Source organism: Acanthaster planci, linkage group LG08 (genome assembly GCF_054643075.1).
Source record: "Acanthaster planci isolate LZ-2023a linkage group LG08, COTS_SCS, whole genome shotgun sequence".
NCBI lineage: Eukaryota > Metazoa > Echinodermata > Asteroidea > Valvatida > Acanthasteridae > Acanthaster > Acanthaster planci.
In genome coordinates this window covers 19577642-19603985 of record NC_141784.1, presented here as the reverse complement: position 1 = coordinate 19603985, position 26344 = coordinate 19577642, and the positions used below count along the sequence as shown (strand labels likewise).

The window sequence follows — 26344 nt, the reverse complement described above, 5'->3', positions numbered from 1 at the left end:
AAGTAGTTGATGTAACAGAGAAGCAAATCGACTATCAAAATTAGAGTGGATCTGCCCTCTGATGGGCGTGCGCTCTTCCCATTCAGAAAGCATTTTGAATAACTAAAGAAGCCACCAAAACTAATGAAGTATCCCCTCTCAGTCCAAACTTTGATACTCTCAGAACCTTTAAAAAAATGGAAAGAAATCTAGCATCGGCCTACAGAGAATGGGACTGTACAAGTTTACACAAGAATTAGGCCCTAGTTTGAATTGTCAGAAGAGTTATTTTGTTCTGTTCTGTAATTTTGTTACCGGTGAGCAAAATGGTAGTCATGACAACAAAAGTTTCAGTCGCTTTAGTCGTTCCCTCTAATTTAAAATACCCATTAAGCCTTCATGAATAATTTATGATGAATGTTGCAAAGTGGAGCCTGGGAGATCCGCAACGATCAGATGGGGGGATCCTCTTTTGAACGTGCCTGAAATTTCAGATAAAAGTATGACGAAGGAATTTTGAAAGTACAATTCATTAACCCCCCCCCAAAAAATCAGTTTTTAAAGGTTTTGCCGCTAGTGGGCGGGGCCATTGTATAAGAATTAGCTCCTCCTACAGTGCCTCCCCCCTTATTGTAGTTTTCCTTTTTTACTGAGCTAGAAAGGCAATGATAGATCTGGCTGTGGTGTAAAGGTGGATGAGGGAAAATGTAGAACAAAGAGCCAAGAGGTACTGATACACATTGATTTTAACTTAAAGATTGAAGGGTTAATTTACGATCTTTTATTGCGGCGTTGTTTCACACTTGTTTGTTTTGTCGTGTTCTTCATTTGTCTGTCCTATGTTTTGTATGGTTGTGTATGGTTGTCGTTTGTCTATAGGTTGGGGCACAAAAGTGGTCCTGCTTGACCTTCAACCTAATGTAATGTTACTCAATTTAATGGCCAGATATATTCAGTACTTAAGTAATGTGAACATGTTTGGTTACATTGTAAAGACTGACAGCATTGAAATAAATGTTTCATCATCTAATGAGCAAGAGGCGTTGGGCGGCACTGTTGCTGCCTTCCATTTTTGATTTGATTTATTCACCATTTCCACAAGTATTATTACAAAAAAATAAATTAAAGAAAAGCAAACTCAAAAATTCCCGAAAGTGGAAATGGGGATAACGCCAAAAAAGTCAAATGAACTTATTTCCATTTTAATGCTCAATAGCTGACCCCCTCCCCATCGACGCCTCTTGCCTCACCCACCTAGAAATTGGTGAAGGACAAAAGAGCATTGTATTGCGTAATATGCACATGATGCCCCATGTCTCCCCACCACCCCATGCAACTCGATTTGGACCTCTGCCACCATACCACCAGGGAGATTTTCATCACTGTTGTCACCAACTGCACTCTTCAAATGCATTGGGGGCAGGTCGTTTTCACGTGATGCGTATGACGGCCGAACTAGTATCTTGCCGTATTTCTGCCTAATCAGTACAATCACCGTTTTTGGAGACCAGGCTGTCATATGATGTCTGAGCAATGACGTAATGTAATTTATTCTGGTGATAATGAATCGATTGTAGAAAATTTTCAGCCGGCTCCTTTGCTAAGGTAGGTGGGTAGGACTATATTTACCGTGTGAAATCCAGCGGTTTCCTGCAAATAATGATGCTTTCAATGTTTACTCCATCATGAATTCATTTGCGACTGAGGAAGCCAGTGTCTATTTACTTACGTTAAAGAAGATCGTTTTCAAATGTATTTTTGCTAAAAAATATGTCAGCATTTGGATTATCATGACGTTCCTCCATACAGCGGCGCCTCACTAGCACTCCGATATGTCCACTGACAATGACTAGACTTAGCCCTTGGCTGTGCACTGAACTGGCATGACCTATGTTTTTAAAATTAATGTTTATTCCATTACCTAATCAACAAAAATTAAGAGAATATTGCATGCTGACGCATTTTGTCGTCCTACATAATTAGATAATCTCATTGAAGGTAATTTAGGATTGTAAAAAATCATGTTGAAGTGGAAAGTTCCCCTTTTGTTTTTGATAACTTGCTGAATGCTGTTTTTGTTTTGTTTTGTTTGTTTTTTTAATCTGTTTTTGGAAAGAGTTCCATATACAAACGCCAGTAATGATTCCATGCAGTGGCCTGTTAGCCATCAGAAAGCAAAAACATGTCAAGAAAAGTTCAATTTAGAAGGGAAAATACCAAGTGTTTTTCTCAGAAAACACTTAAAATTTTTCGGACCAGTCTCATAGGGTTTGTGCGTGGGGTGTCAAGTGGCATCCATATATGGCAGGGTTCTCCCCACGTACAAACTTGCGTATCGGGCGCGATACCCAATTATTTCTGCCCGATACACAAACAAGGGGCCGATACCCATTTTTTCATCCCTGATACGCACAATATAATTATGATAGTGTGACTCAGAAGTATCTTACATAATGCAGATTGCATGTCCGGAAAATCTAGACGAAAAAGCAGTTAATAGTCCTGCATTTTTCTGTGTACATGTACATACTATAGGTAGCCTACACAGTATATGCATTGTGCACCACGCGTCGGCGGCCACACTGCACACCGTACATGTACATCAGCACCGAATGTTCCTTATGCCCGGTGTCGCATGAAATCTGAACTTCCGTCATGGGCGTCGTACATGCACCCGCGTGCATGTGTGCTTTCTCTGTGCTGTGCGCTCAATACGCTAGTGGGGCTGCATTTAAAAATTTTTTACTATACCATTTGCAGAACTTACAACATCGACCCCACACACGTTTTTTCTCATGGCGGCAGCCGTAGCCCTCTGTAACAGTATTAATGGCATCTATGACGGGGACGATATTTCTCGTTGCCATATCACCGCGTTTTGTCTCATGCACAATGGCACAAACTCAATCAAAGATAGGCTCTTTTCTTAAGCCAATAACATCAGCAGTCCGCGCTGATGGAAACCCAAAGGCAAACGAAGCAGCCACCTGCAGCACGTGCACGGAAGGCGCCGGCAGAGGAAGGGAAGCCGCCGATACCACAGCGTAGAATAAAAAGTAGAGGACAACTAGTCATTTGTTAAAATATTGATATCCAAAATTTTAAAAAAATATTGAATCTCTTGTTTTTTCCCTGAGAAAAGGTACTTGAAAAGCCCAGGAAATGCTCTAAAATGCAGCTGAGAGCATCTAAAGGCCAAATATTTTCAGGGCCCACCCAAGGGCCCCGAACCCCATGCCATGGCATTGCAAAATGTTTGTAAACCACAATGGAAATCCCTCACAGTTTTGAAAAATCCTTTGGAGAACCCTGTATGGAGCACTTTCCCAGCCTTTTCTGTCCTTCATGTAGCCGTTGGTGTTTCCTAAATGAATGTTTACCTTGCCAGGCCTTTTCAGGGTTAGTCTCAGCAAGGTCTCTAACATCCCGTTTTTATGCATCTGATTTAGTATTTTGTGGGTCATAACAGAACTTCACAATTGACTTGGCTTTCCTGGGTAATTGATTTCTCCTCATGACCTTGCCGATGTCATTTGTATACTTTGGATATGAAACAACCACGGATGTTTGTATACATGTACATGTCTGACTTGGCTTTCCTGCAAAGGGAAGTGATAACTAACTCAGAGTTTATATTTACAACTTACTGGTTTGGATGTTATTGAATAACCATGCTGTCAGGGACAAGAATCTATCATGTGATTGTGCTGGTAGTCCATTACTTTGTGTTTGACTGAAAACATTTTAATCTCCTGCTAGATGAGTGTGGACTTTAGTCAGTAAGCTGATAGATGCGTGTAAGTGTGTTATGCAACTTACCTAGGGTTGATGCTGATTGGTTACTGTGATAGGAGTAACTGGGATGTCCAGGTGGGCTTGTTCACAGTCAGTTTTCCTTTGTCTTTTGTCAGCCAGCTTTTGTATCTCTCTTGCCAGTGGCCTGTGTCCACATGTCATTTGTGTTTGGCACAGGCTTTTGAATCCTATGCACTTAGACCAGTTAGGAGTATTTAGCAGAAACGCCTGCTGTAGCGTTTGCAATAAGGTATCTACAGGAGTTCATCTGCAACATTTGTAGGGCTACCGGGGCTGACTTGACTTTCTGTGATGTGATAGCTGAACGTGCATTTTCTTGCTCCATGAGGAGAGCTCTTGCAGGAACTGAAGGAGGTTCACATACAACAGCTGTTGCATGTGCAGCTGACGCGCATTCTTGTTTTTCATTTTTTTGCATTTAATCACCGCTGTTTCATGTTGTGCTTTTTGGACATTTTTACCACTTTTTGCCTTGCCTGCATTTTCATCTGGTAGGTTCATCTGATAGGAGGAAGTTAAAAGCTGTCTTCTTAAAGTGTTTTCAACCATGGGGTCGCTGTTTCGCAGTGAGGAGATGTGCCTGGCACAGGTGTTTCTCCAGTCAGAGGCAGCGTACAATTGTGTTGCAGAGCTGGGAGAGCTTGGATTGGTACAGTTCAGAGATGTAAGTACTATCCGTCCTTATTGGTTATAACAAATTGTGTATCTGTGTACTGATACTGACGAGGAAAGTTAACATGCCGATGTGTTTGTGCACTTATTTCAGCTTAATCCTGACGTCAATGCCTTCCAGCGGAAGTTTGTCAACGAAGTTCGCCGCTGTGATGAAATGGAACGGAAACTGCGTAGGTTTAGAAATTATTCCTCTCCTGAACTAAGTTCCTGCCTTTTTTTTTTCCTTGAGAGGAAAAGTAATGGCAATACACTGTACATGCCAGGAATTTCTGAAACAGAATAGTTCAAGGTACCTGTTCTTGTTTGGCGTAGAAAGTTGACTTGAATTAAATCGGTTCTGCTAAGAATTGTACCAGCTGAGCTATCCAGTCTTATTTTTTGCCGTTTTTAAATGCTTTATCTTCGTGTTCGCTTGCAGCGTTAACTTCCAGAATACTAATACTCATAAAACTCTGTAGTCTTTCGTTCTTCTGAATAAATTTGCACATTAAGCTCAAAGATAGGATCCCCAATGTTGAGTCTTAAATAAAAACTTGGCATGAACTCTGACGAAATCACAGTTGTGTTTTGTGATTTTTGTCAATGCTGGACAGGATTTTTGGAGACTGAAATCCACAAGGCCGACATTCCTGTCCTGGACACAGGAGAAAACCCTGAGGCTCCAGCCCCACGCGAGATGATCGACCTGGAGGTAAGGAGAGACAGAAATTGAAACCCTCCAATCAGAGTTCTTGAATGGTGTGCACCTACTTAAGCTGTCCAATGAGATTGCTTTCAGCCAATACCTGGGCGTAGAACTGTCCAATGAAAGCGCCTCAGACACATGCCATCACCCTCACACTTTTTGGTAAATGGCACGACCAAAACCTTAACAAAATGAAGGACAAATGCTCACCTTTTGTATGAGTTTCTTTTCAGTGGATGTGACCATTATTTTTGAAATTTGTCAGTCCGTTCTTCATCTTTCCCCTCGCTGTTCTGTTTCTTTCAGGCCTGCTTTGATAAACTAGAGGTGGAGATGAAAGAAGTCAACACCAACCAGGAAGCCCTGAAGAGGAACTTCCTGGAGCTGACGGAGCTAAAGCACATCCTGCGCAAGACCCAGAGCTTCTTTGACGAGGTAACGTGGCGTAGGCAAACAGTCTTTCCCTTATTTTGTGTTCAGAGTTGCATTTAGTGTAAACCAGGGTCTGACATGAGACGGACCACCTTACAAATTTTAGTCTGACTGCCTTGGTCCCATTTTGGACAATAGTGCTTCTTCACGCTCAAGAATAAGGAAAATTAATTAAGAATAACAGTAATCCAAGATGTTTTGGAATTGCTTACTATTGGTTTGTTCTGCCTGGCAAAGAAAGGCCTCCAAATGCAAGATTTGATTAATTTTGAGGAAAAGAATGTAGAATTAATGTGCCACGACAGTACTGAAATAATTGTTGGCCCTGTTGGTACCGTGGCAACACCCGCATGTGTTGTGGGCACTTTGATTTGGTAGAAATTGTCTGGGTCATCCCAGGCTTATCAGCGCCAGAGGGGAAATGCCGATGTGAACAGACATGCAAGGGAGTGCCTGATTGGCCAGTGGTAGAGACAGCATTTGTTGTGCATGTCGCACAGTTTGCATCCAGCAAAGTTCCCAGACGTCACTGAGACATCGCAAAGAGTTTTGGACACCGTAGTTTGAACATGATTCACCTTGGCTATGATTGTGAGCAGACAGTTGGGGCATTTTCTTTTTCCGGTAAATGAACAGAACAAATCTTTACAGCCCGTTTCTAAAAGCTTTGTTAAAATCTCAAGTTCTTTGATGTCTGTCATAAACAATTTGCCCAAACCTCGTGCCTGGTTTATCTCTGTCATTGCGACAGAACTTTTGTACAAAAGCTGAAAATTTGTCGGGGTCAAGACATCACAACAAATGTTGCTTCTTAGAGAATAAAGGAGATTGTGAGACAGTTGGTGTGCCTGCAGGGAACCAGGTGAAGTGAACAAGTTGTCATGGACGAATTCCCGAGAAAGCTTTCTCCCAGAAAATGGATGGCATCTAGGACAGTCTTGGTTGAGGACACGTTTATTTCTCGGTGCATGTTGATTGACCCATAGACTCTCAGTCCTAAACAGTTTTCATCATGGTTGTGCATTTTTTCCCCTTTGTTGTCTCCACGATTTTAAAAAACCTTTGATGTTAACCACTGTCTGCACTGCGTTTGTGTGACTGTGCCCAATACACTGTAAGTTTGTGGCTCAGCAAGCCATCCATGTATGACATACCTGTGACATTTGAGGCATTGTTCATTAACAAGTAACACCCCTCCCCCCTTCGGTGATTTGCATGGGTGTATTTGAGTGACACACCCTCCCTTTTCCTTCCCTTCCCTCCCTCCCTGAAGTCTCCTCGTCCCCCTGCCTTTCTCAACTTTGTGGCCAGTTTGTTGCATCCGTGAGAATGGTGTCTTGTACATTGAAGCTGTAAAATATACTCCTGGGGACTTGTTTTAAAGTCAACAGAAATCTTCAAAGTATTGGAAAAATTTGGAAAAACATAACGGCCGTCTAATGTTTGGAATGGCCATTGTGATCTGGAAAAAATCATGGAAGTGGTTGGAAATCATGCATAAACTGACAGAATTGTTATAAAGGCATAAAACTTCACAAAGTCGTGAAATATCTCGGTTTATATTTCATGATATGACACCACTATTAACCAGTCATCATTTAAAGATCAGTCGTCACCCGCAGAAAATTCATATTCATGTAAAACCACCATAATAAATACAGTGACTGTCCCGTGGTATCACCAAAAATAGGGATATGTTCACAGACTCTGCCCAGTTTATGTAAAGACCAAGGCTTTTCAGTCACCAACTTCGGGACAGACGCTCGGGAAAAAATGCTACTGCTAGAACACCTGTCAAGTTACAAGATGGTTTTCATTTTGCTCTTCACACGGGATATATTCTGATCAGACAAAAAGTAATCAAGGAATCAAATGCCAGGGCACAATGAAAGAGTCAACAAGTTGTTTTTTACTTCTGAAGTTTGATATTGACTGGAAAGTTAACCTGCTTTTGAATTGCGTACGTGTCGTTGCCTCTCATGAACCCAAAAAGAAGGGTAACAAACCTATTCTTGGCACAAAATTATCCTTGGCATTCTCGATCTGTTCCCTTTCACCCATGTACTTATATTAACTGTTTTGGGGGCAAGAAAGATGAATTCATTTTGGCCTTTTGGATTAACATCTTTCAAGATGCACAATCACTGACACACTCTTTGCACCTACTGCCCACAGGGGAGCATCACGTCCTTTGTAAACTAAACAGCAGATGGGGTCTGCCCACTTCACTCCTAGAGAAATTCTCTCCAACCCCTCGGTGGATTTTTAACCATGTTGCGGCAGGAATGATTTCCTGGCTGAAAATTTTGATTTTCAAAAAAGGCAAGAAACTGCGGCCAGCCTCGGGCACACTGCCAAATGGCACAAATGGGGATTTGTAAGAGCTGTTTAATGAACAGTATTGGTAAAATCTTTCTTGCCGTTACCTCAAAATTTACCACAATAGGCTGGGCACAGCAGCCAAATTCCAGTTTGACACGCAGTGTGCCTCATCAAACTTCTTGGGCTTTTGGAGGTGGCTCGAGGCAAGCTCAACGTCTTAACCCATCAGCACTGCCCGTGTTCACAGATAGCCAGGTTGTGCGTGAACGTCCTCCGGCACAAAGTGGTTAAAGGAGCGAAGGGGAGTTGGGATTCCAGACCAGTGTATGTTACGTGTGGATGGCACCTGTTGGATCATGTTTGCTTGCTGCTGGAAGGCATTGGCATTGATTGGTGTGCATGCCTGTCAGCAAGAGGGGAGATTGCTGTGATCGCTGTGATTGATGTGATCATATTTCATAAGGGCTCATATGGTGGTTTCAACGATTAACTGTACACTGTCCATATAAAGTATCAACGTTTCTTCACTGAACACAAGTTTTTGACTCTCTAACCAGCTGGAGTTAAGTTGTACTGAACGATATTGATTAATCGATTGGTAAAAAAAAGACCCCATTGTATACACCTTTAAACGTTGCACAAGTTTCCATACCGCAGCATTACTGACTAGTAATCTCTCCTGACGGTGGACTTTATCCAGTTGCAATCGATCAGACTTGCAGCTAGGATTTCAGCGTTTAAGTGGAGACCAAAATAATTGACATTCTCTCATGCGTCGAATAGAGATATTTGGCTGGCAGTGGTCAAGTTTTCATGTCAAGTGGTCAAGCTTGGTCAAGTGGGAATATGCTCACATAATACATCTACATTGTGTTTGTTTCAGGATGCACCAAATGCCCATTGAAGGTCAAACCTGTATCCGTATTCAAATGAGTGTAATGATATGTAAAATATTGTGAATAAATTAACCTTATATGAAGCACACATGGGTGTACACATGGGGTAATGTGGCAATGATTTACATCTGATTTGAATAACAAAAATAAAGAAAAGGATAGATAATAAGTTATTCTGAATTGTTTCCCATCTGTCTGCCTTACTAAAGAACTCATGGAGTATATTGAATGATTTTTTATTTTGCTTTGCATGTTAACAAAAGACTGGTTCTACCCCAGGTGTACACCAACGTCTACATGCACCTGTAAACCTAGATGTCTTCAGTTTAAGTTTAGTTCCGCCGTTAACACCTGGTTGTCGTGCTACATTTACCTGACTTTTCCCAAAAGGCTTTTCTCATTCGGTGGAGACTGGCTGCGCAGAGCAATACTTTGGCATTACGAGCCTCATTCTAAGTCAGAGTCGTGGCTGGCGTTATGACCTCAAGCTAAGCGTTTCTGGGAGAAATGAAGAAATGTAATGATCGAGGCGAACAAAGAGTACAGTTTGTCCTTGCGTAGCTTGGAGGCCACACTCCAACCTCACAGTGAGAAAAGTCTGTAGTTCCATCTGTTTAGTATTAGTGTTCATTTGCAAATTTTTGTTGGTTTGGTCGTTTTGTTTTGTTTGTTTATTTTGGCATCTTGCATCTGTGCCATGCATGTGTGGGCCTTGATGGCGTCTTGTGTTACAACTTGTGCTACCTACCCCTCCTTCCTTCTCTCCATCCCATCCTACTCCTAACCGTCCACCCCCCTCCCCCGTCCCTCTGCTATCCCTTTCCCCTACCCTGTTCTTGCCCTCTTCTCCCCTGTCCCGTCCTCCCCTTGCCCCACTCCGTCGAACCCCCCGCCATCATATAAACAGGCTGAATTGCATCACCAGCAGATGCACGATGCGGACAAGGAGGAGGAGGCCCACACGCTCCTGGGAGACGAGGGACCTCGCACCGGCATGCCCATGAGACTTGGGTGGGTCTTTCTTGTTGGTTTGACCACGGCTGACCGCTGACCCAATTTTTTGTTCTATAGTCTGTGAACCAATGCCACAAGACACGTTTATCCTAATTATTACTCCTAGACATAAGACCACAGGATAAGATCTTAGGCAATGTTTCTCTTGCTTAGCATGGACCTGATGTGATTTTGGTAAAGTGTCTTGCTCATGGACATAAGTGGGAAGATTTCAAAATGGCTCAAGGAAATACCACATTTTCAGGCACTGCAACCACTTGACTGTGGTGTCCGCATTTTGAAACTGTGTGATAAAGCTGCAAGATATGCCTTCAACAGAAGTACGGAAATCATCCTCGCTATCAAGTTGCATTTAAACTCTAGAAGCCGAAACAAATATCCAAATTTACCATATTCGGTCGGTTGAAAGTTCTGTTTACAAACGGAAGATAAACCTTACACCAGACAACACACGGTATTAACTAAAGGGAGGTGGTGCACGTTGTCACGGTTTGTACTTTGTTGCTACCCATTCACAGCTTTGTGGCAGGCGTCATTCAGCGCGAACGCATCCCAGCCTTTGAGCAGATGCTGTGGCGTGTCTGCCGCGGCAACGTGTTCCTCCGTCAGGCTGAGATCGACACGCCCCTGGAGGACCCCACTACCGTAAGAAAATAGATCATTCCTCTTTTCTACTTGTTCGGCTCAAGGTCAGAGGTCAAGAAATGGCCGAAGATTGATACCATTTGCAGCCAATTGCAATTGCCATTTGTAATAGCCATACCCATGAAATGTACAGTACTCAGGAGTATTTATTAATTGAGTAATTGAGTATTAAATTCTCCAATGTAGAGGAAACGTCTTGCAGAATGAGTGTTTCCTGAAGTGTAGGATTGTTGCAAAAGCATGAATATATTCATATTAAGTTGATTTCAACTTGTAAATAACTTGTGGATTCTCCTGGTAGCCTGTTACAGTTTGGAATTTGAACCAAATTTGTTTAGGAGTAAATATTCTTTACTTTTATATTCCTGACTGCAGGGGGACCAAGTACACAAGTCAGTCTTTATTATCTTCTTCCAAGGAGACCAGCTAAAGAACCGGGTGAAGAAAATCTGTGAAGGGTAAGTAAAATGGCCGCTTTCTTTCTTCTTGACATGGGAGTCATCACTCCCATGTAATGCTCAACATGAATCAATCATTGTTCTGCTGTTTGGGCCTGTCAAATTCAAGTTTTCTCTTCGTAAAGTTGAAGTAAAAGTTGCGTCATCCTAGATTCTCCATCAAGAATTTGGAGATCATACTATCTTGTTATATTTGCCGATTTTTACTTCATAGTGGAAAAGGGAAATATTGACTTGAAGAATGTTTAGAGAGTCTAAGATTAAAATTCTCAGCAGTTTGACCACTTTGCGCCAGTGGCAGTTATCAGTGTTGATGATGCTGGGGCGGAATAATTATCATTTTGTTCTGTTTTCAAAATTCTTCATTTATGGTACACTTACACCCACACAAAGGACTGCCTGGTTTTCTGCTCTAATCTGACAGACAACATCTATTGACACTGGAGTATTTCAGCCTGGCCTGCAGCCTTGTAAAAAGAGCCCAGATTGTGCAGTGTTACAAAATTTTCTTTTGTTCACGAAACTGGCACAGTGCGCTGCTGACCTCTTTTCAATAGGGGCCAGATTAGTGTGCAGTGGTACTGTGTGACTCATCGCTGCAGTGGTGGAGCACTTTTGTCCCTGGTGGTAATCCGCTTGTGCTAAATCCCCCAAACCGTGGTATACTGTTTCAAAACAAGGCTGGATTATTGCCACTATTGAGAGTGAAAAAATGTTAGTAATGCCCAGCGGCCTGGTCTTTTGTTACGAGTACAGTCCTTTGTTACAAGGCCCAGTTCCCTTTGTCCGGTTTGGATACCCCGGCCACAGGTATAAGGAATATGTGTCCGGTACCGGAAACCCTGGCGGCAAGTGGTTAAACATATTCAGTGGTCGTTTTCGTTGCTCTGTACATAATGAACTTTATAAAAAAGCTCACAAGAACAGAATTAAACTTCGCCTGATTTCAGCCATTTTTTTTTTATCTATGACATGTTCCTTGATTGGTGTTGCTGATCAACTAAATTTTGGGGGGATGGCGTCTACCCTTTTTTTGCCTCAGGTTCCGTGCCACCCTGTACCCCTGCCCAGAGACTCAGCCCGAACGACGGGAGATGGCCATCGGCGTCATGACGCGGATCGAAGATCTACAGGCTGTGAGTATTCTGGAAATATCTGACGGTGTGAATTGCTTCTGTTGATGTTGTGTTTTGTGTGTAACGGTAGTGTCGAAATCGGGATCTGTCGCGGATCACCCAGTTTTAAGCCAAAAAAGCACTCCTTTATTATTGTTCATCCCTTACTTTGGATCGATCCCGTGACTGGACTTGTGAAGGGGATGAGCGAATGGACCTCCAGGCTTGACTACAGCACTTGACAGTGACACTTTGTCATGCCCGTTGACAGGTCCTGAGCCAGACAGAGGAGCACCGGCAGCGCGTCCTGTCCTCGGCCGCCAAGAACGTGCGGGTCTGGTTCATCAAGGTGCGCAAGCTGAAGGCCGTCTACCACACCCTCAACCTCTTCAACCTGGACGTGACCCAGAAGTGTCTGATCGCTGAGTGTTGGTGCCCGGTGGCTGACCTGGACAAGATCCAGATGGGGCTGCGCAGGGGAACGGTGAGTACAACCGTCACCGCCCCACTCACCTTGCCACTGTATTCCATCCTTCAGTCAGAGGACCACCTCAGTTTGCCTTCTGCCACTCAATCTCATCCAATCCAGTGAGAAGATCTCTTCAGGCTTGCGAGCGTTGGTACCAGGAATCCTTAGTTTTATCACCAGAAATGCTCAACAATAGTAGCATTTACATATCATAGATAACCTTAAGTTCTCCCTCCCAGAAATCATGCCTTATCCCAGGAAACTCTTGGGCACCCCTTGAGAGAAGCTTTGGGCCTCGGCATATAAATCGTACCAGTAGGGAAGTAACACGTATATTTAGTTTTGGAAACTGAACCTTGCCTGTTTTCCCCGCACCACCCCTTCGCCCCGATTCTCTCCCCGATTCTCTCCCATCCCGTCTGGACAACAGGAGCGCAGTGGCTCCACCGTTCCATCCATCCTGAATCGTATGGACACACACGAGAACCCGCCCACCTACAATAAGACCAACAAGTTCACTGAGGTGTTCCAGAGCATCGTGGACTCGTACGGCGTGGCCAGCTACCGTGAAGTCAACCCGGGTAGGAAATGCGACATTTTGGGGGTTACAATCACGGACTTTTTTTCATCTTTTTGTTTTTTGGGAAAAGCTGTTCTCGATCTCTCTAGCATGTAAGACAGGAAGGATTTCAGAACATAGTTACCCGAGGACACGGCACATTTTATATGTATGATTGTACTTTCTCTAGAGTTTTGTGGATGTTAATTAGAGGTGTAGAGCTTTAAGTGGAGGCCTTACTCATTTGTGACTGGATCCGACAAAATGAGTCTCACTGCCCTATTTTCAGTTATTCCTGTTTTAGTGTACACAAGAAAGAACAACCTGAGCTTTTTGTATTGATGTATCACCCGATTCATTTTCTTCTGTGTCCATTTTTTTTCTTTCGTCCAGCCCCTTACGCCATCATCACTTTTCCGTTCCTGTTCTCCGTGATGTTTGGAGACACCGGCCACGGCTTCATCATGTTCCTCTTCGGCCTGTGGATGGTACTGAAGGAGAAGAAGCTGGGTCCCATGATAGCGGATAACGAGGTTGGAAAGAACTGCCACCTTTCACCCCTGGAATAGACCGATCCTCTGAGCCCCACCCCCCATGTCATAGCCAATCGCAGCCCCAATCGCACAACCGAGCATCCAATAGACCTCCGATATACCTGAAGTTACTCAATAGAGCTCTCGGGAGCTTGTAGTGTGGCATTGAAAGAGCTCATGTTGCCGTAGAACTTTAACCTTCAATTGGTTCTCTCTAGGTTCCGTGTTGTACGCACAGAATGCAACAAATGACAACAGCGGAGTTTTGTGGCATTTTGTGCAGTGTCCAGGATAGACATAAGCCTGCCCTAGGTGTTACCTAGTTACACGGTGTATCTTCTGAGGTGACATTTCATTAACCCTCCTTTGGTTTTACAGCACAAATGTGCACAAATGCCCACAGTCACTGGTGAGCATGTAGTTTCTATATGGAACTCAAACATGGACAGGTTCAGTGTGTACACAGTTGGTTGGCAGCACAAAATGACCCAGGGTCTTTTGTGCAGTCCTCTTCACTGCATTTGGTTTACTGCACAATTATGCGCATGAAACAGTGAAGCACAGTTGTTGGGCAGCACAAAAGTGCAATCTGATATTCCTGTGAGGGACTGTTGGTGCAGTGCACCACACAACACAGCTGTGCTTCTTTGAGGTGTTTACCAAATGACCCAAAGAGTGACTTCAGCATAGGAGGGTTAATCTTTTTTTTCCCGTTTCAGATTCTGGGGATGTTCTACGGCGGTCGATACATCATCATGCTGATGGGTCTGTTCTCGGTCTATGCCGGCTTCCTGTACAACGACATTTACTCCAAATCCATGAACATCTTTGGGTCCTCCTGGCAAGTGTCCAAGATGGCCAACTTCACGTAAGTTCAACCAGAATGTTCAATTTTCCATTTTTATTTTTTGTTTTTTCCTTCCCCCCGAGCGCTTTGTTCATGCCTGTCTTGTTCTCGTCTCCCCAGTGAGGAGCTCTTGGAGAAGGACTTAACCTTACAACTGGACCCCAAAGACGCTTATGTCGGATCACCCTACCCCTACGGCCTGGACCCGGTAAGTCACTTCTTAGGTTGCCATCACAAAGAAAGAGAGAATCTCTTTAGGACTTCTCCTACTTTGTATTGAATTCACCATAAGGACTTCAGTGACAACTTTTGTTTTTTCCCTGAAACTTATAAAGACGAACTTGCTCCTTGTGGGACAGTGTGCATAGTGTCTCTTTGAGAATTATTTTCACATCGTACTCCTGTTTGTTTTGATATGCCCTCCCCACCCAGATCTGGCAAGTTTCTGTCAACAAGTTGACGTTTCTGAACTCCTTCAAGATGAAGATGTCTGTCATTCTCGGGGTTTCGCAGATGACCTTGGGAGTTTGCTTGAGTGCTTTCAACCACAGGTACAGACCGTTTGCTTAATTGAGATGTACAATGCTCAGCAGTTTATTTCAGACTAACTGTCCAAAAAACACAGTTCCTCCTTCCCTCAGGATCTCAGCTTTCATGGACCAATATATTTGAAAACATTGCCCGCACTTGGTTTGTTGACGTTTTAATCTGTCAGCCATGCCTGTACGAACAGATGGCCTGATCATGTTTACAAGTCCTTTAGCGCGAAGTTGTTGATCACAGGATCTTTTGTCAGATGCTGCAGTAGTTTATTTTTGGGTTTTCCGACGATCATTTTTTCCCAGGTACTTTAAGAATCGCATCAACCTCTGGTGCGAGTTTGTGCCCCAGCTGATTTTCCTGGAGTTCATCTTTGGCTACCTGGTCCTCATCGTCTTCGCCAAGTGGTTCCTCTTCGACGCGGCCAGCTCCCAGTCGGCGCCGAGCCTGATCATCACCCTCATCAACATGTTCCTCTTCGTCAAGCCGCCGGGGGCCGAAAAGAAGGGCCAGGTGTCGCTTTACAGCGGACAGGTTGGTGGAAGAGAGAGAAATGTCCGTTGAAATCTGCCAGTTGTAGTTCAGTAAGGGGCCCCCTTTGCACAGACAGGCGGTTACAGAATTCCGCACGGAAAGTACCAAACACAGTGGTCCCCCGTAGGACTGCGCACACCGAGGGCAGAGAGACTGCGCGGTAAGGGGATAAACCACTGTGCTGAGAAACCTAAGCATTTTTATCAACTGATGGCGCCACTTTGGCCAATCAGTATTCTCGTTGGGTCTGACGTCACCAACTGTCTGGCGTGGTTGAGTGCTTCCTCCTCACGCCTCTTCCTTCCTGTGGGGGTGCCGTTGTAAGTGTGGAACAGAAAGTCAGTAGCATAATGATTTGCATAACGAGCAGGTTTCGGCTTTGTTGGAAAGTGTAAAGTGTTGCATGGCATATCCAGCTGGCTTTAAGTTTAACTTCTAATACCTTGCAATGTTCTGATGGAATGCAGTTAAATAACCCCCAAAATTAAATTTCGACCGTTTTCGTACCGATGATTTTCACTTCCAAATGTGACCCATCAAACCAGAACCAGGCCGAAATATGTAATTATGATGTTTGACAATTCCTTTCCCGAACTGTAATTTTTACCCTTCAGAGCATTTCAAAGTCTAAATTCTCAGAAAATTGTGATAATAACTGGCAGTGACAGTTGTTGAACTCTCATAAATATGAACGAGGGAAGTTCCGCTACTTCAGGAATGTGAAGTTACCTGCTTCAGCCTGGTTGTTGAATGGCACATCACAAATGTTGGATTTTGAAAAACTCAAATAGGCAGGAGGGAAACTCTTGTCGGGTGGCCAAAACTATGACCGTGTCGTGTACGTGTCCCTCTGCCTCCTCAGTATGAAACCCAGATACTGTTGGTGATCATCGCGGTGCTGTGCGTGCCCTGGATGCTCTTCGTCAAGCCCATATTGCTCCGCATGCAGCACAACAAGAAGCTCTACAAGGTGAGCTGGCCAGGCTGACAACAATCGGTCTCTAAGAGACTCCAACTTTTTTTTTTTTCACTCTCCCGGAAATAAAAATGTGCTGCAGGTTATGTCCCTCTCAGGGTGAAACGACAGAATGTCTTCATCTCTTTCAAGGTCTTTGCATGTGCCACAAATAAGGCTTTTAGGCATGTTACAAGTGGAGCTGACCTTGTTGGGTCCAGAATTGTTACAAAATGGCTTTCTGAGTGTACGGACAATTTCTGGAAAAGTGCCCAACTTGGTGGATTTCCGTTTGATTTTGGGGTCGAAAGTGTTGACAGCCTTTTCTTCTTGTTGGTTTTTTGGACCAGGCCGTTCGTTATCGCGAAGTCCGCATGCTCAAGAACGGCAGCGTGGGTGACGAGACAGCTGAGGTTGTTCACCATGACGCGCTAGAGGCGTCGACCTCGGACTCGGGCAGCTCGGAAGAACCCGACCAAACCGAACAGGTGGTATTCACCTTTCTCCAAAACCCCTCGAAATGAACAAAATATGGGAATAAAAATGCCCCATTCCGAGAGAATTTTAGTCGTTGATTGTAGTGCCTCGCATATAAATTTCGCAATTTGTCAACAAGAGTTGGTGGCATCAAATACTACAGGCGCAAGTCAAGGTACTGTTTTCAGGCAAGCTGCGGGAAAGGATCGATAATAGAGGGTTTGCATGGCTGCCATCTTGCAGGCCAGTGCTTTTGTTCCGCAGGGTATGCACAGAGGTTTCCCTGTGAAACAAAAGAGCAGCCCTGCAAGATGGCTACTGTGCAGAGCCTCAATACAGAGCCATTCCGTACATATGCAAGATAAACTGGCCACAGAACGCAAGAAGTACCCTCGTTAACTCTCTTGCTCGTCAGAATTAGGGTCTGAAAGAAACAGCACCCGATTTCTCCCAATCTCAAATACTCTCCGTTTTATTCCCTCCCCCCCCCACCCCATCGTAGTTTGAGCTGGGAGAGGCACTGGTCTTCCAAGGCATCCACACCATCGAGTTCTGCCTGGGCTGCATCTCCCACACTGCCTCCTACCTCCGACTCTGGGCTCTGTCCCTGGCTCACGCTGGTAAGCAAGAAAAAAAAAAATCTGCCGGAAAAATTGGCTCAACAGTATTTGCATCGTGGCATCTCCTCGAAATTGGGCCACATTCTTCGCCAGTTGAAATGTTCTCCGCCTTGTGGAATCGAACATTTCGTCTGTCGCCTCATGAAACTGTTTTTACCGTTGCACTCATAAATATTCATTATTTGTATGATACATGAATATCGCTTCTCATGGGCGGGCTGTTTGTCAACCCCTTCTGTACAGAGCTGTCCGAGGTGTTATGGAGCATGCTGTTCAGCATCGGCTTCAAGATGAGCGGGCTAGGGGGCTTTGTCGTCATCTGGGCGTTGTTCAGCGCTTGGGCAGTGTTAACCATCGCCATCCTGCTGGTCATGGAGGGCCTGTCGGCATTCCTACACACCCTACGTCTCCACTGGTCAGTCAAATTAACTATGCTTCCCCCCCAAAAAAAAAAAAAACTCCGGGCAGAATCCATATTTCCAGGTGTAGCTGATTGCTGTATTTTCCAGCTGACAAAACACAGCAATGTATCAAGATGGACAAAGATCACATCAGAGCAGTGACTTAGCAAGGCGGGGAACCGATACGTGAAAATGACTCTGCCAGTAAGCACCAGTGAAGAACCAAGGATTGGTGCACTGAAATATGCCCAGAAAGAATAGCTACACATGTTCTTCTCTTACCAAGATATTTGCTTTTAACCACTTGCTGCCGGTGAGCCCAGTTTCCGGCATGTATCCTTTGTATGCGTAGCCAAGGTCTCTGAAATCCGACAAAGGGAACAGGGCCTCGTAACAAAAGACCGTACTTGTAACAAAAGACCAGGTTGTTGGGAATTACCAACATTTTTTCACTCTCAATAGCAGAGATAATCCAGCATTTTTTTGAAACTGTATACTGCTGTTTGGGGCATTCAGCGTGAGCGGATTGACTATGAATATACTCGTAGTCGGCAGTCAACGTGTTAATCTTACATAGTGTTGGATGCAGAGGCAACAAGTGATGTTGCTGGTGGTTTCAGAGAGAGAGAGTATGGTTGTGGAGGATTCCGGAAGGTTCCTGGCAGATATTTTAGGGAACTGGGGTCAAGCTGTTGTGATCAGGTGCCAAGAACAACGCTGTCAAACTGTTTCCCCCTTACTTTTTCTTTGCCAACAGGGTGGAATTTCAGAGCAAGTTCTACAAGGGAGAAGGTTATGCCTTCCGGCCTTTTGCCTTTGACGCCCTCTTGGACGCCCAGGATGAGTAAATTGAACATCTCACCAGTGGCCATGACCAGTGTTCTAGCGTCAGTTTTACTGCCTCCATCATGCGCAAAGTTTGACTGTTTAAAATTGGGTGCTATGGTCAGACAGAAAAAAATGAATTGTTTTCATTATAAAGAGAGAAAATGAAACGTCTGTGTCAAGGTGGCATCATGCATATTTGTATTATTCAGAAATGGTTATTTAGCAGAAGCAAACTTCTCAACATTTGGAAAGAAAAGCAATTCTGCATGGAAAGATTAGTGTAAAATATATCCTAATGCGTCAGTTGGATATATTGAAAACCTCAAGCTAAGGAAATGGGGAACTTTCCAGTCATAGTAGTCGATGTAGGTATTATATATAACAGGTTTGCCCTCACCCAACGTATATTAATAAACACTGTATGCTCAGTGCTTGTCCGAGAGCTTGCGAAAAAAACCTCACAAACTTACTCGGGTGGGACTTGAACCCACGACCTCCTGCTAACTAGTGCAGATGTCTTAATCACTCGACCACCGAGCTTGCCGGGATCGGCTGGCCGGTCGGAGTCAAATGAAGCAGCGGGTGGGAGGTTTTTTTCGCAAGCTCTCGGACAAGCACTGAACATACAGTGCTTATTAATATACGTTGGGTAAGGGCAAACCTGTTATATATAATTAGCATCTCCCCAACGCAAAAATACCTCTCGATGTAGTTATGTGATCTTACTTAAATTGTTGGTTGAACGTAATCGCTCTTACTTTAAGGAGGAATGTGTGGAATATGGGTTTTTTGTGCAAGTTTAACCTTGTTTGTGTTTTCGCATAGTAAACTCAAATAGGAGAATCTTGGTTTTGATTAAGGGTGTGAGAGTTTTGGTAATCAGCAACTTCTTATGAGGTATAAAAACCCTTTTCGTATTTCCTTTTGTAGCTAACCACTGAAGTCTTTATATCCATGAGGAAAGCAATTGATGTGTGTATCTCCTGGCCATAGTTTTCAGTTTCAGTTTTTGTTTTTATGTTTTTGGCTTCTTTTTTTTTTTCACAAAGTGCACCCGAAGACACACTTTGATGACCTAACCAAACGTAAAGTTCAAGTACGTCCACCAGAAAGTTTTTCTCTAACCGTATTTGCATTCCAGTATTTCATGTATATTACACAGGCTATTTTAAAAACGCCCAAAATATCTTGTGTTTAAGACAGTGGAACGTGCAAGGTAATGTCTGTGAGATACCGCCATGGTCAGTTAAAAGTTTGTGTTGTACATTTGTAGATTGCATGGGAACATTGGACGGTACGACAGTATGTTGATAAGGTGAATGTATATGAACATGTACTTTGGCGCTGCTTACAAACTTAATGCAAAAAGTGAGGCCCTTTTTAGTTTTGGGGTGTTCCAAACATGGGACGTATTTGGTAAACTTTAATGTATATTTAGCAAATGTGTAACTGGTGCTTCTTAGTTCGTATTTAATTGAATGGTAACTTGGACATCTATTATTCTGTAATTTAGTAGATCAGGATAATTACTGAAAGTTTGAATTATTTATCGAAAGTGGATAATATGTTAGGTAACCACGTATTAAGCCAATGACACAAGTCCAAATTGGTACGACACATTGCCACAGCTACATGTACCTGGGATGTGGTCTGGTATGGAAAAACTCCAGCTTGAAGTTCGAACCACTGACCGCATGTCTGACCACAGGAAAAACTGTGATATTGCCAGGCACGATATGTCACCCCGAAAGAAAAACAGAAGTTCTCGGCAGACACCCTACAGTATGAATACAGTACAGATTGTTGCAAATGGAGGAAACAATTGAAAAATCTAACAGTCCTCGATCCTTCACCTGTTGGAGGACTGAGGACTGTTAGGGTTAACGTTGTAGAAATGTCATACCTGGAAAATACAGCATTTAACAGGGGATGCCATGACTTTGATTCGTCTGAACGGCCAAAGCTTTCCGGAAATGAATGTTTGAACTTTGGAAAAGTGTAAAAGGATGCAACTTGGCCATACAAACTAAAACGAGGACGTTTTCCAAATGTTGGGTTTTGTCTCAACTTCAACTTGAACCAAATAAGTTGACTCGAGTTTGCCAACAGTTTATGGCATGTGTGGGCAGAAGAAATGAAGATGCCTTAAAGCAGGAGAGACTTGGTTCATTAAACTGTGAAGTCTGAAGCTGAGAACGGAGTCCAAGGTTTGGGGAACTTTTGTCCACCAAATGGCCCAGAAATGAACGATGAAATGATGCAGAGAAGGGCTACATTGTGCTTGACCCTATTAATGGACAACTTCTGGCAAATCACTTGTTCTGCACTTGGTAAAGTAGTCCTTTGGAATGCAGAAAATATCCCTTCAATATCAAGCCGTCCTTCTGGACCTGGTTTCATGTAACAATTTTTAGGTGGTGTACCTCATAATAACCAAGTACCTCTTTAATCTGCTACCCCGAGTCATGGTCCACCACTGTACTGATTATAGTAGGTCAGGGCATTAAGATATCCCCGTAGTTATTCCAAGGGTGCCATGTAAGAGTTGTCTTTAACCTATGTTTGAATTGTATGGCTTACTTAATGCAATATTAGCCATGTTTAATACAACAACCTGTACCAGTCTATTTATTGATGTTGCTAATTGCTCTCGGACAAGCACTGAGTATGCAGTGTTTATATATATATTGCCCACAAAATAAACTTAGACATAAAGATTGGTCAAGCATTTTATGTTTTGCCGGCATGTGCAAAGTGTTTTTGTTGTTTTTATTTTCCAACAGATGTTTTTTCTCGGTTGGTTTATTGGTATCATCTCGTTTTTCCTTTCAAGTTGTACTTTCATGGAAGGGCCCAAGCTCTGTCGTAATCATTCAGATCTGTCTCAACATCGGCTGAAGAACTCCACTCTTCAAACTTTTTGCCCATTCTAAGAAACGGTCCAACTTTCAAATACCCCAAACTGGCACACCTTTTTTAAACAAAATGACATTCTTTTATTAGTGAAATATACAGAAACGGTAGTTCAAAAAAGTACCAAATGACAAGAAATATCTACAAAGATCCCTTCACCACAGTAGTACCTAAATACTGAATGAACAATAAATAGATTAAATTCACAAAACTCAGCGTAAAGGACAGAACTACCATTGTTAAAAACTAAACAAAAAAACCTGCTCAAGTCTACGGTAGTCCCACAACTTGGCTAAACACTCATATACACAAAAATGGCAGTTTTGAATACATGAAACATCAAACCGGTCAAGTTAAAAAGAATAGATGAAAATCATTTAGTACTTAGGACAAAGTAGTACCTTGACTTTTTAGGCTATCGGAATAATTTTACAAGATAAATTTTCTTCAATCAAATGCTGCCATCAGGATGAATTTTTTTTTAATTGCTAATATACAGCTAGAAGCTTATCTAAGGAGTACTTTTTTGGCCACAAAGGAATGTTAGCAAGAAGGGATTTTCTGAGCCATTGTTTATCCCTCGTAATAAAATTGAACCAAAAAAACCCTGAAGGTGCAACATGATAAATGTAATTTTAGCATTTATAATACATGCAAATTACAATGCCACATTTACCAGTAAAAAAAACTTGTCCTCAAGGATGTCTACTCATTTTTCCCCCCACCAACATTGCTCCAGTGCTGTTAAGAAACTGACCCATCTAGATGAGATGGACACAAATCACCTTCTGCCCAACTGAAAGACTATTTACTCCATACTACGACCTGAGTCCTGACATCTTGAATCTTCAATTTGCAAATTGAACTCCAAAGTGGAAATCCACCCAGGATTTCACAATTGGCACGAGGTCATTAACATCCAAGCATGCACGATGCAACACTGTGCAAACCGTATTGATACTAGGCCACTTTTGAAAACGGACAACAAACTCTCCATTTCCAAACACTTGCTCAAGCTTCATGGAAGAGTTTTTTTACTGCAATATTCCCATACTGAAGCTTTGATCTGTACAAAGCAACCACTGGTAACAGTAACTTCAACATACAAACACAAAATGCCACAAAAGCGGTAAACCATTTTGAATAACCGTTCCATGAAGTTCCCAGCTTCCAGCAAGGGGAACTAATTGAACTCGGCTTCTGTTGCTCTTAACCTCATGAACACTCAAAACTCCTTTGCAATTCTCCCCCGACCAACAAAGCAGAAATGAGGTGCAGCAGCTAGGATTTCGTGCGGTAATTATTCCCACGTCATACACAACGAAGCCAAGAAGTGGCACACTGTCTGTGACTACGCAATGACATGCACCGCGGTGCCTTGACCAATGGCAATGCCAATCTAGATCATAAATATGTATGAGGCAAGGTACAAATATCATTGGACAAGATCCATTCCCTTGAAACATATGCCCTTCAAAAATGTAGAGTATCCTGTATGCCAAGACTAAGAACTATTTACGCATGTGTAAATGACTGTAAGAATGCTTACTGGAAAACCAAGCAGAAAAAAACAACCTACATTGCACTTTGTGAGAAGGGTGAAGTTATAAAGTCAAAAAATATATACGCCCTGTCTGATTTGGTAACAGGGGGGGTCTTTAACAAGCAAGATTCCCTGCCGCCAAAAGCAGACATTCACAATTGAAAAGCTGCAGGAAACATGTCACATAGAAAAGATACTTCAAGTGAAGTTCATTGACTTTTATGTACAGGTGGGATACTATAGAAAAATGGTAAACTAACTTGAGGGTGCAGTCTGGTACCCGACACCTTTCAATAACAAAAACGTTAAAGACTGCATCAAGACCAGGCTTAAAAATTGTACAAAGCAGACAATGCAGATTAAACAGACTACTATGATTTCTAAAAATAGCTTGACCCCGCCACAGGCAGCGAGAGCTTTTATGATGAACCCTGACATGACCACATCAGAGCAACTGTGCTCTTATTCATCGTGGCTAAACCGGACAGTGTGAGGTTACTACAGAACACTGTCGTTTCCTCTGAACTGTATGGTACGTGTCAACGACCACTTCATAGTTAAATAAGGCAAACACGAAAGAAAAACTAATTAGGCGTCGCAAAACATCTACAGCGAAATTTGCTTGAGTTGAAATGTGTCACGTTTCTAAAAATACGCAGCACAAATATTTGATTCTGACGCCACACTTTCGCGGTTGTGTTCACGTTCGTGCAAGTATGAATCCGCCTTGACACGGGCATTACATTAATACTCAAAACACCACTGGCCGTCTGAACACAAAGCACAGGACCATCCAACTACACGTGCCTTTGTGAAGGAGAAACAGATCAAAACTACATAAAATATAGTCTCCTGTTTTCTATAGACTTAAATATGACAACTGGAAAGGGGGTCAATTTTGAACACGCTGTTGAAATGTGCATAGCATCTGAGATGAGAACAATAATGCTGTGAAGAGTAAAACAAGCCTCAAAAACAGTGAATAAACTTTATTAAAACGCTAAAACCCTTGTCCTTATCTTAAAGTCAGCCATAAAAATCCTATGCTTTTGTTAAAATAGTCCAATGGGCCCGACTTTAAAAATTTAGTTATTTTCTCATCTCTTTGGAAGTCAATTAAGAAAGAATCATGGCAGCTCCAGACAGGAAGTCTTGTTGAGGAAATCTACAAAACGTTTGGGAGGTTTCAAATAAGGTCGTGGAGTTTAAAAAGGCTTACAAATGCTCAGAGTAAAGGGGGAAATTTGTTTGGAACATTAAGATTCCAACATTTGGCTACTGTAAAAGCCACCCACGGTGCAGAATAATCATTAATCATTGAATCATTAATTAAATGAACTGAGTAAGTCGTTTTAACCTTTGACAGCTCCTCCTCTTAAAAAAGAGAAGAAGAAAGCATTAAAAAAGGTATAAATTTTGTATTCCAGGTTTCTAACTTTCCATTAAAAAAACACAGATGACAGGGAAACAGAGTTTGAGATCAACGTCTCAAATGTCATTGATAGTTGTAAAATCGCTCCGGCATGAAGCGGGCTGTCAAAAGAAAATGTTTTAGACACTCATGAAGACAGTCTACAACTTCAAATATTAGTAATTTTCTCAGTTAAATACCTAAGCCAGCTGTTGACTAATTTCATACAAACTGCAAGTTACAGCTCTTAAAAAACTCACATTTTCACCCATATTAACGCCAGCAGGAGACAAGAACTGGTTCTATCCGGACAGCACTGTCTCATGGGACAGCCCTCTGTTTGCACAGGAGTGAACCAGCTTCCCTGTGTGGCCATTTCTGACCAGTTCCGACTGGCTCAAGAATGGGCAAAACCCAGCAGAAAAACCAGTGTTTCCTGTCATAACCGGTTCCAACCGGTTCTCAACAGCGAGGGACTGCTTTTGACTGGCACAAGCCCAAGGCAAAGCTGACCAAAGCCACAAATTTGTACAAAGACACTGTCAGCAAAAAACGCCACCCTGATATATAAAAATAAGGCCACGCTGGACCACTGATCGGGTTTATAAAAACACAATAGAGAAGGTTGACCAGTTTCACAGCGTCCAGACAATGTGCATAGGAAAGGAACACGCAGAACACTTACTTAAGCTGACTTCTTCTCTTCCCTTACAAAAGCACACACTTGTATTTGCCCTTCACTGTGGAAGATTTCCATTTAAACAATTGTCATCTTGAAGCTTACAAACGAACTTCTCAACATGCTCCGACATCTCAGACTATTAGTACAAACTTCGCAGAACATTCTGCTATGAAAATGGCCATCCTTAAAAAAAAGAAAATCTCCAATAGAAAGAACTGTACACCTGATCCAATTTCTGGCTATGGCAAATACATACAAAAACTGTGGTCTCCAGGGAAAGAATTTTTAAAAAAGGACAATCCTGCTCAACACGCGTCTTGATAATAAACTGAATCATCAACTGCAGGAAAACAACTTACAAAGAAAAAACAAACAAACAAACAGGAAACAGAAAAACAGCTAAGCTGAGGTTAAATGTACCATTCTTTCTTCTTCTCCGGCTTGACCTGCTTGGCTCCTGTCATCATGACGGCCGTGTCGGCGTCGCCCGCCATGTCGGCCCCTTTGGCTTCGTTGGTGTGGTACATGCCCTTGTGCTGGTGTTTGTAGCGCAGGATCAGCATTACCAGGATGATCAACGCCAGCAGGAGGACGATGACCACGACTGCAAAGTGGGAGGTCAGAGGTCGAGGGTCAAAGGTCAAGGATAAAAGGTGCGGGGTAAGAGGTCAGCATTACAGGCCAGACACATTAATGAACGGCCTGCTGCTCTATCTGAATTGGTTGACGGAAGCTGGAAATAATGTGTGTGTGTGGAAAAGGGGTGGGGGTCCTTGCTAGCCCGTGGCTGTCCTCGCTAGCTTGTGGCTGTCCTTGCTAGCCTGTGGCTGTCCTCGCTAGCCTGTGGCTGTCCTTGCTAGCCTGTGGGGGTCCTCACTAGCTCGTGGCTGTCCTCGCTAGCCTGTGGCTGTCCTTGCTAGCCTGTGGCTGTCCTTGCTAGCCTGTGGGGGTCCTCACTAGCTGGTGGCTGTCCTCGCTAGCCTGTGGAGGTCCTT

The 26344-nt window shown here is 43.1% G+C and overlaps 2 protein-coding genes across 5 annotated transcripts in view; one reads left to right on the top strand and one right to left on the bottom strand.

Moving 5' to 3' along the window:
• The first annotated feature begins 1471 nt into the window (after window positions 1-1471).
• Window positions 1472-21533, top strand: LOC110975641 (V-type proton ATPase 116 kDa subunit a 1-like). Of its 4 annotated transcripts, none has more exons than XM_022228306.2 (21): window positions 1472-1584; window positions 4291-4459; window positions 4562-4640; window positions 5064-5161; window positions 5462-5590; window positions 9752-9816; window positions 10338-10464; window positions 10840-10922; window positions 11965-12058; window positions 12309-12521; window positions 12937-13087; window positions 13459-13598; window positions 14318-14466; window positions 14566-14653; window positions 14878-14996; window positions 15291-15519; window positions 16382-16489; window positions 16825-16962; window positions 17454-17571; window positions 17815-17986; window positions 18730-21533. In XM_022228306.2, exons 2-21 carry the CDS (start codon window positions 4343-4345, stop codon window positions 18818-18820), a joined length of 2508 nt encoding a protein of 835 aa, XP_022083998.2. In that variant the 5' UTR covers window positions 1472-1584; window positions 4291-4342; the 3' UTR covers window positions 18821-21533. The 4 variants fall into 4 exon arrangements, with proteins under 4 accessions (XP_022083998.2, XP_022083989.2, XP_022083970.2 ...); XM_022228297.2 differs by having other exon boundaries at window positions 9734-9816; XM_022228278.2 differs by having other exon boundaries at window positions 9713-9816.
• A 239-nt stretch (window positions 21534-21772) lies between these two features.
• LOC110977232 (neurexin-4-like) overlaps window positions 21773-26344 on the bottom strand; it is a 39503-nt gene continuing 34931 nt past the window's right edge. Inside the window, exon 23 of the mRNA XM_022231175.2 lies at window positions 21773-25953. Coding sequence (XP_022086867.2) covers window positions 25760-25953 — 194 coding nt within the window. The 3' untranslated portion in view covers window positions 21773-25759. The remainder of the gene's footprint in view (window positions 25954-26344) is intronic.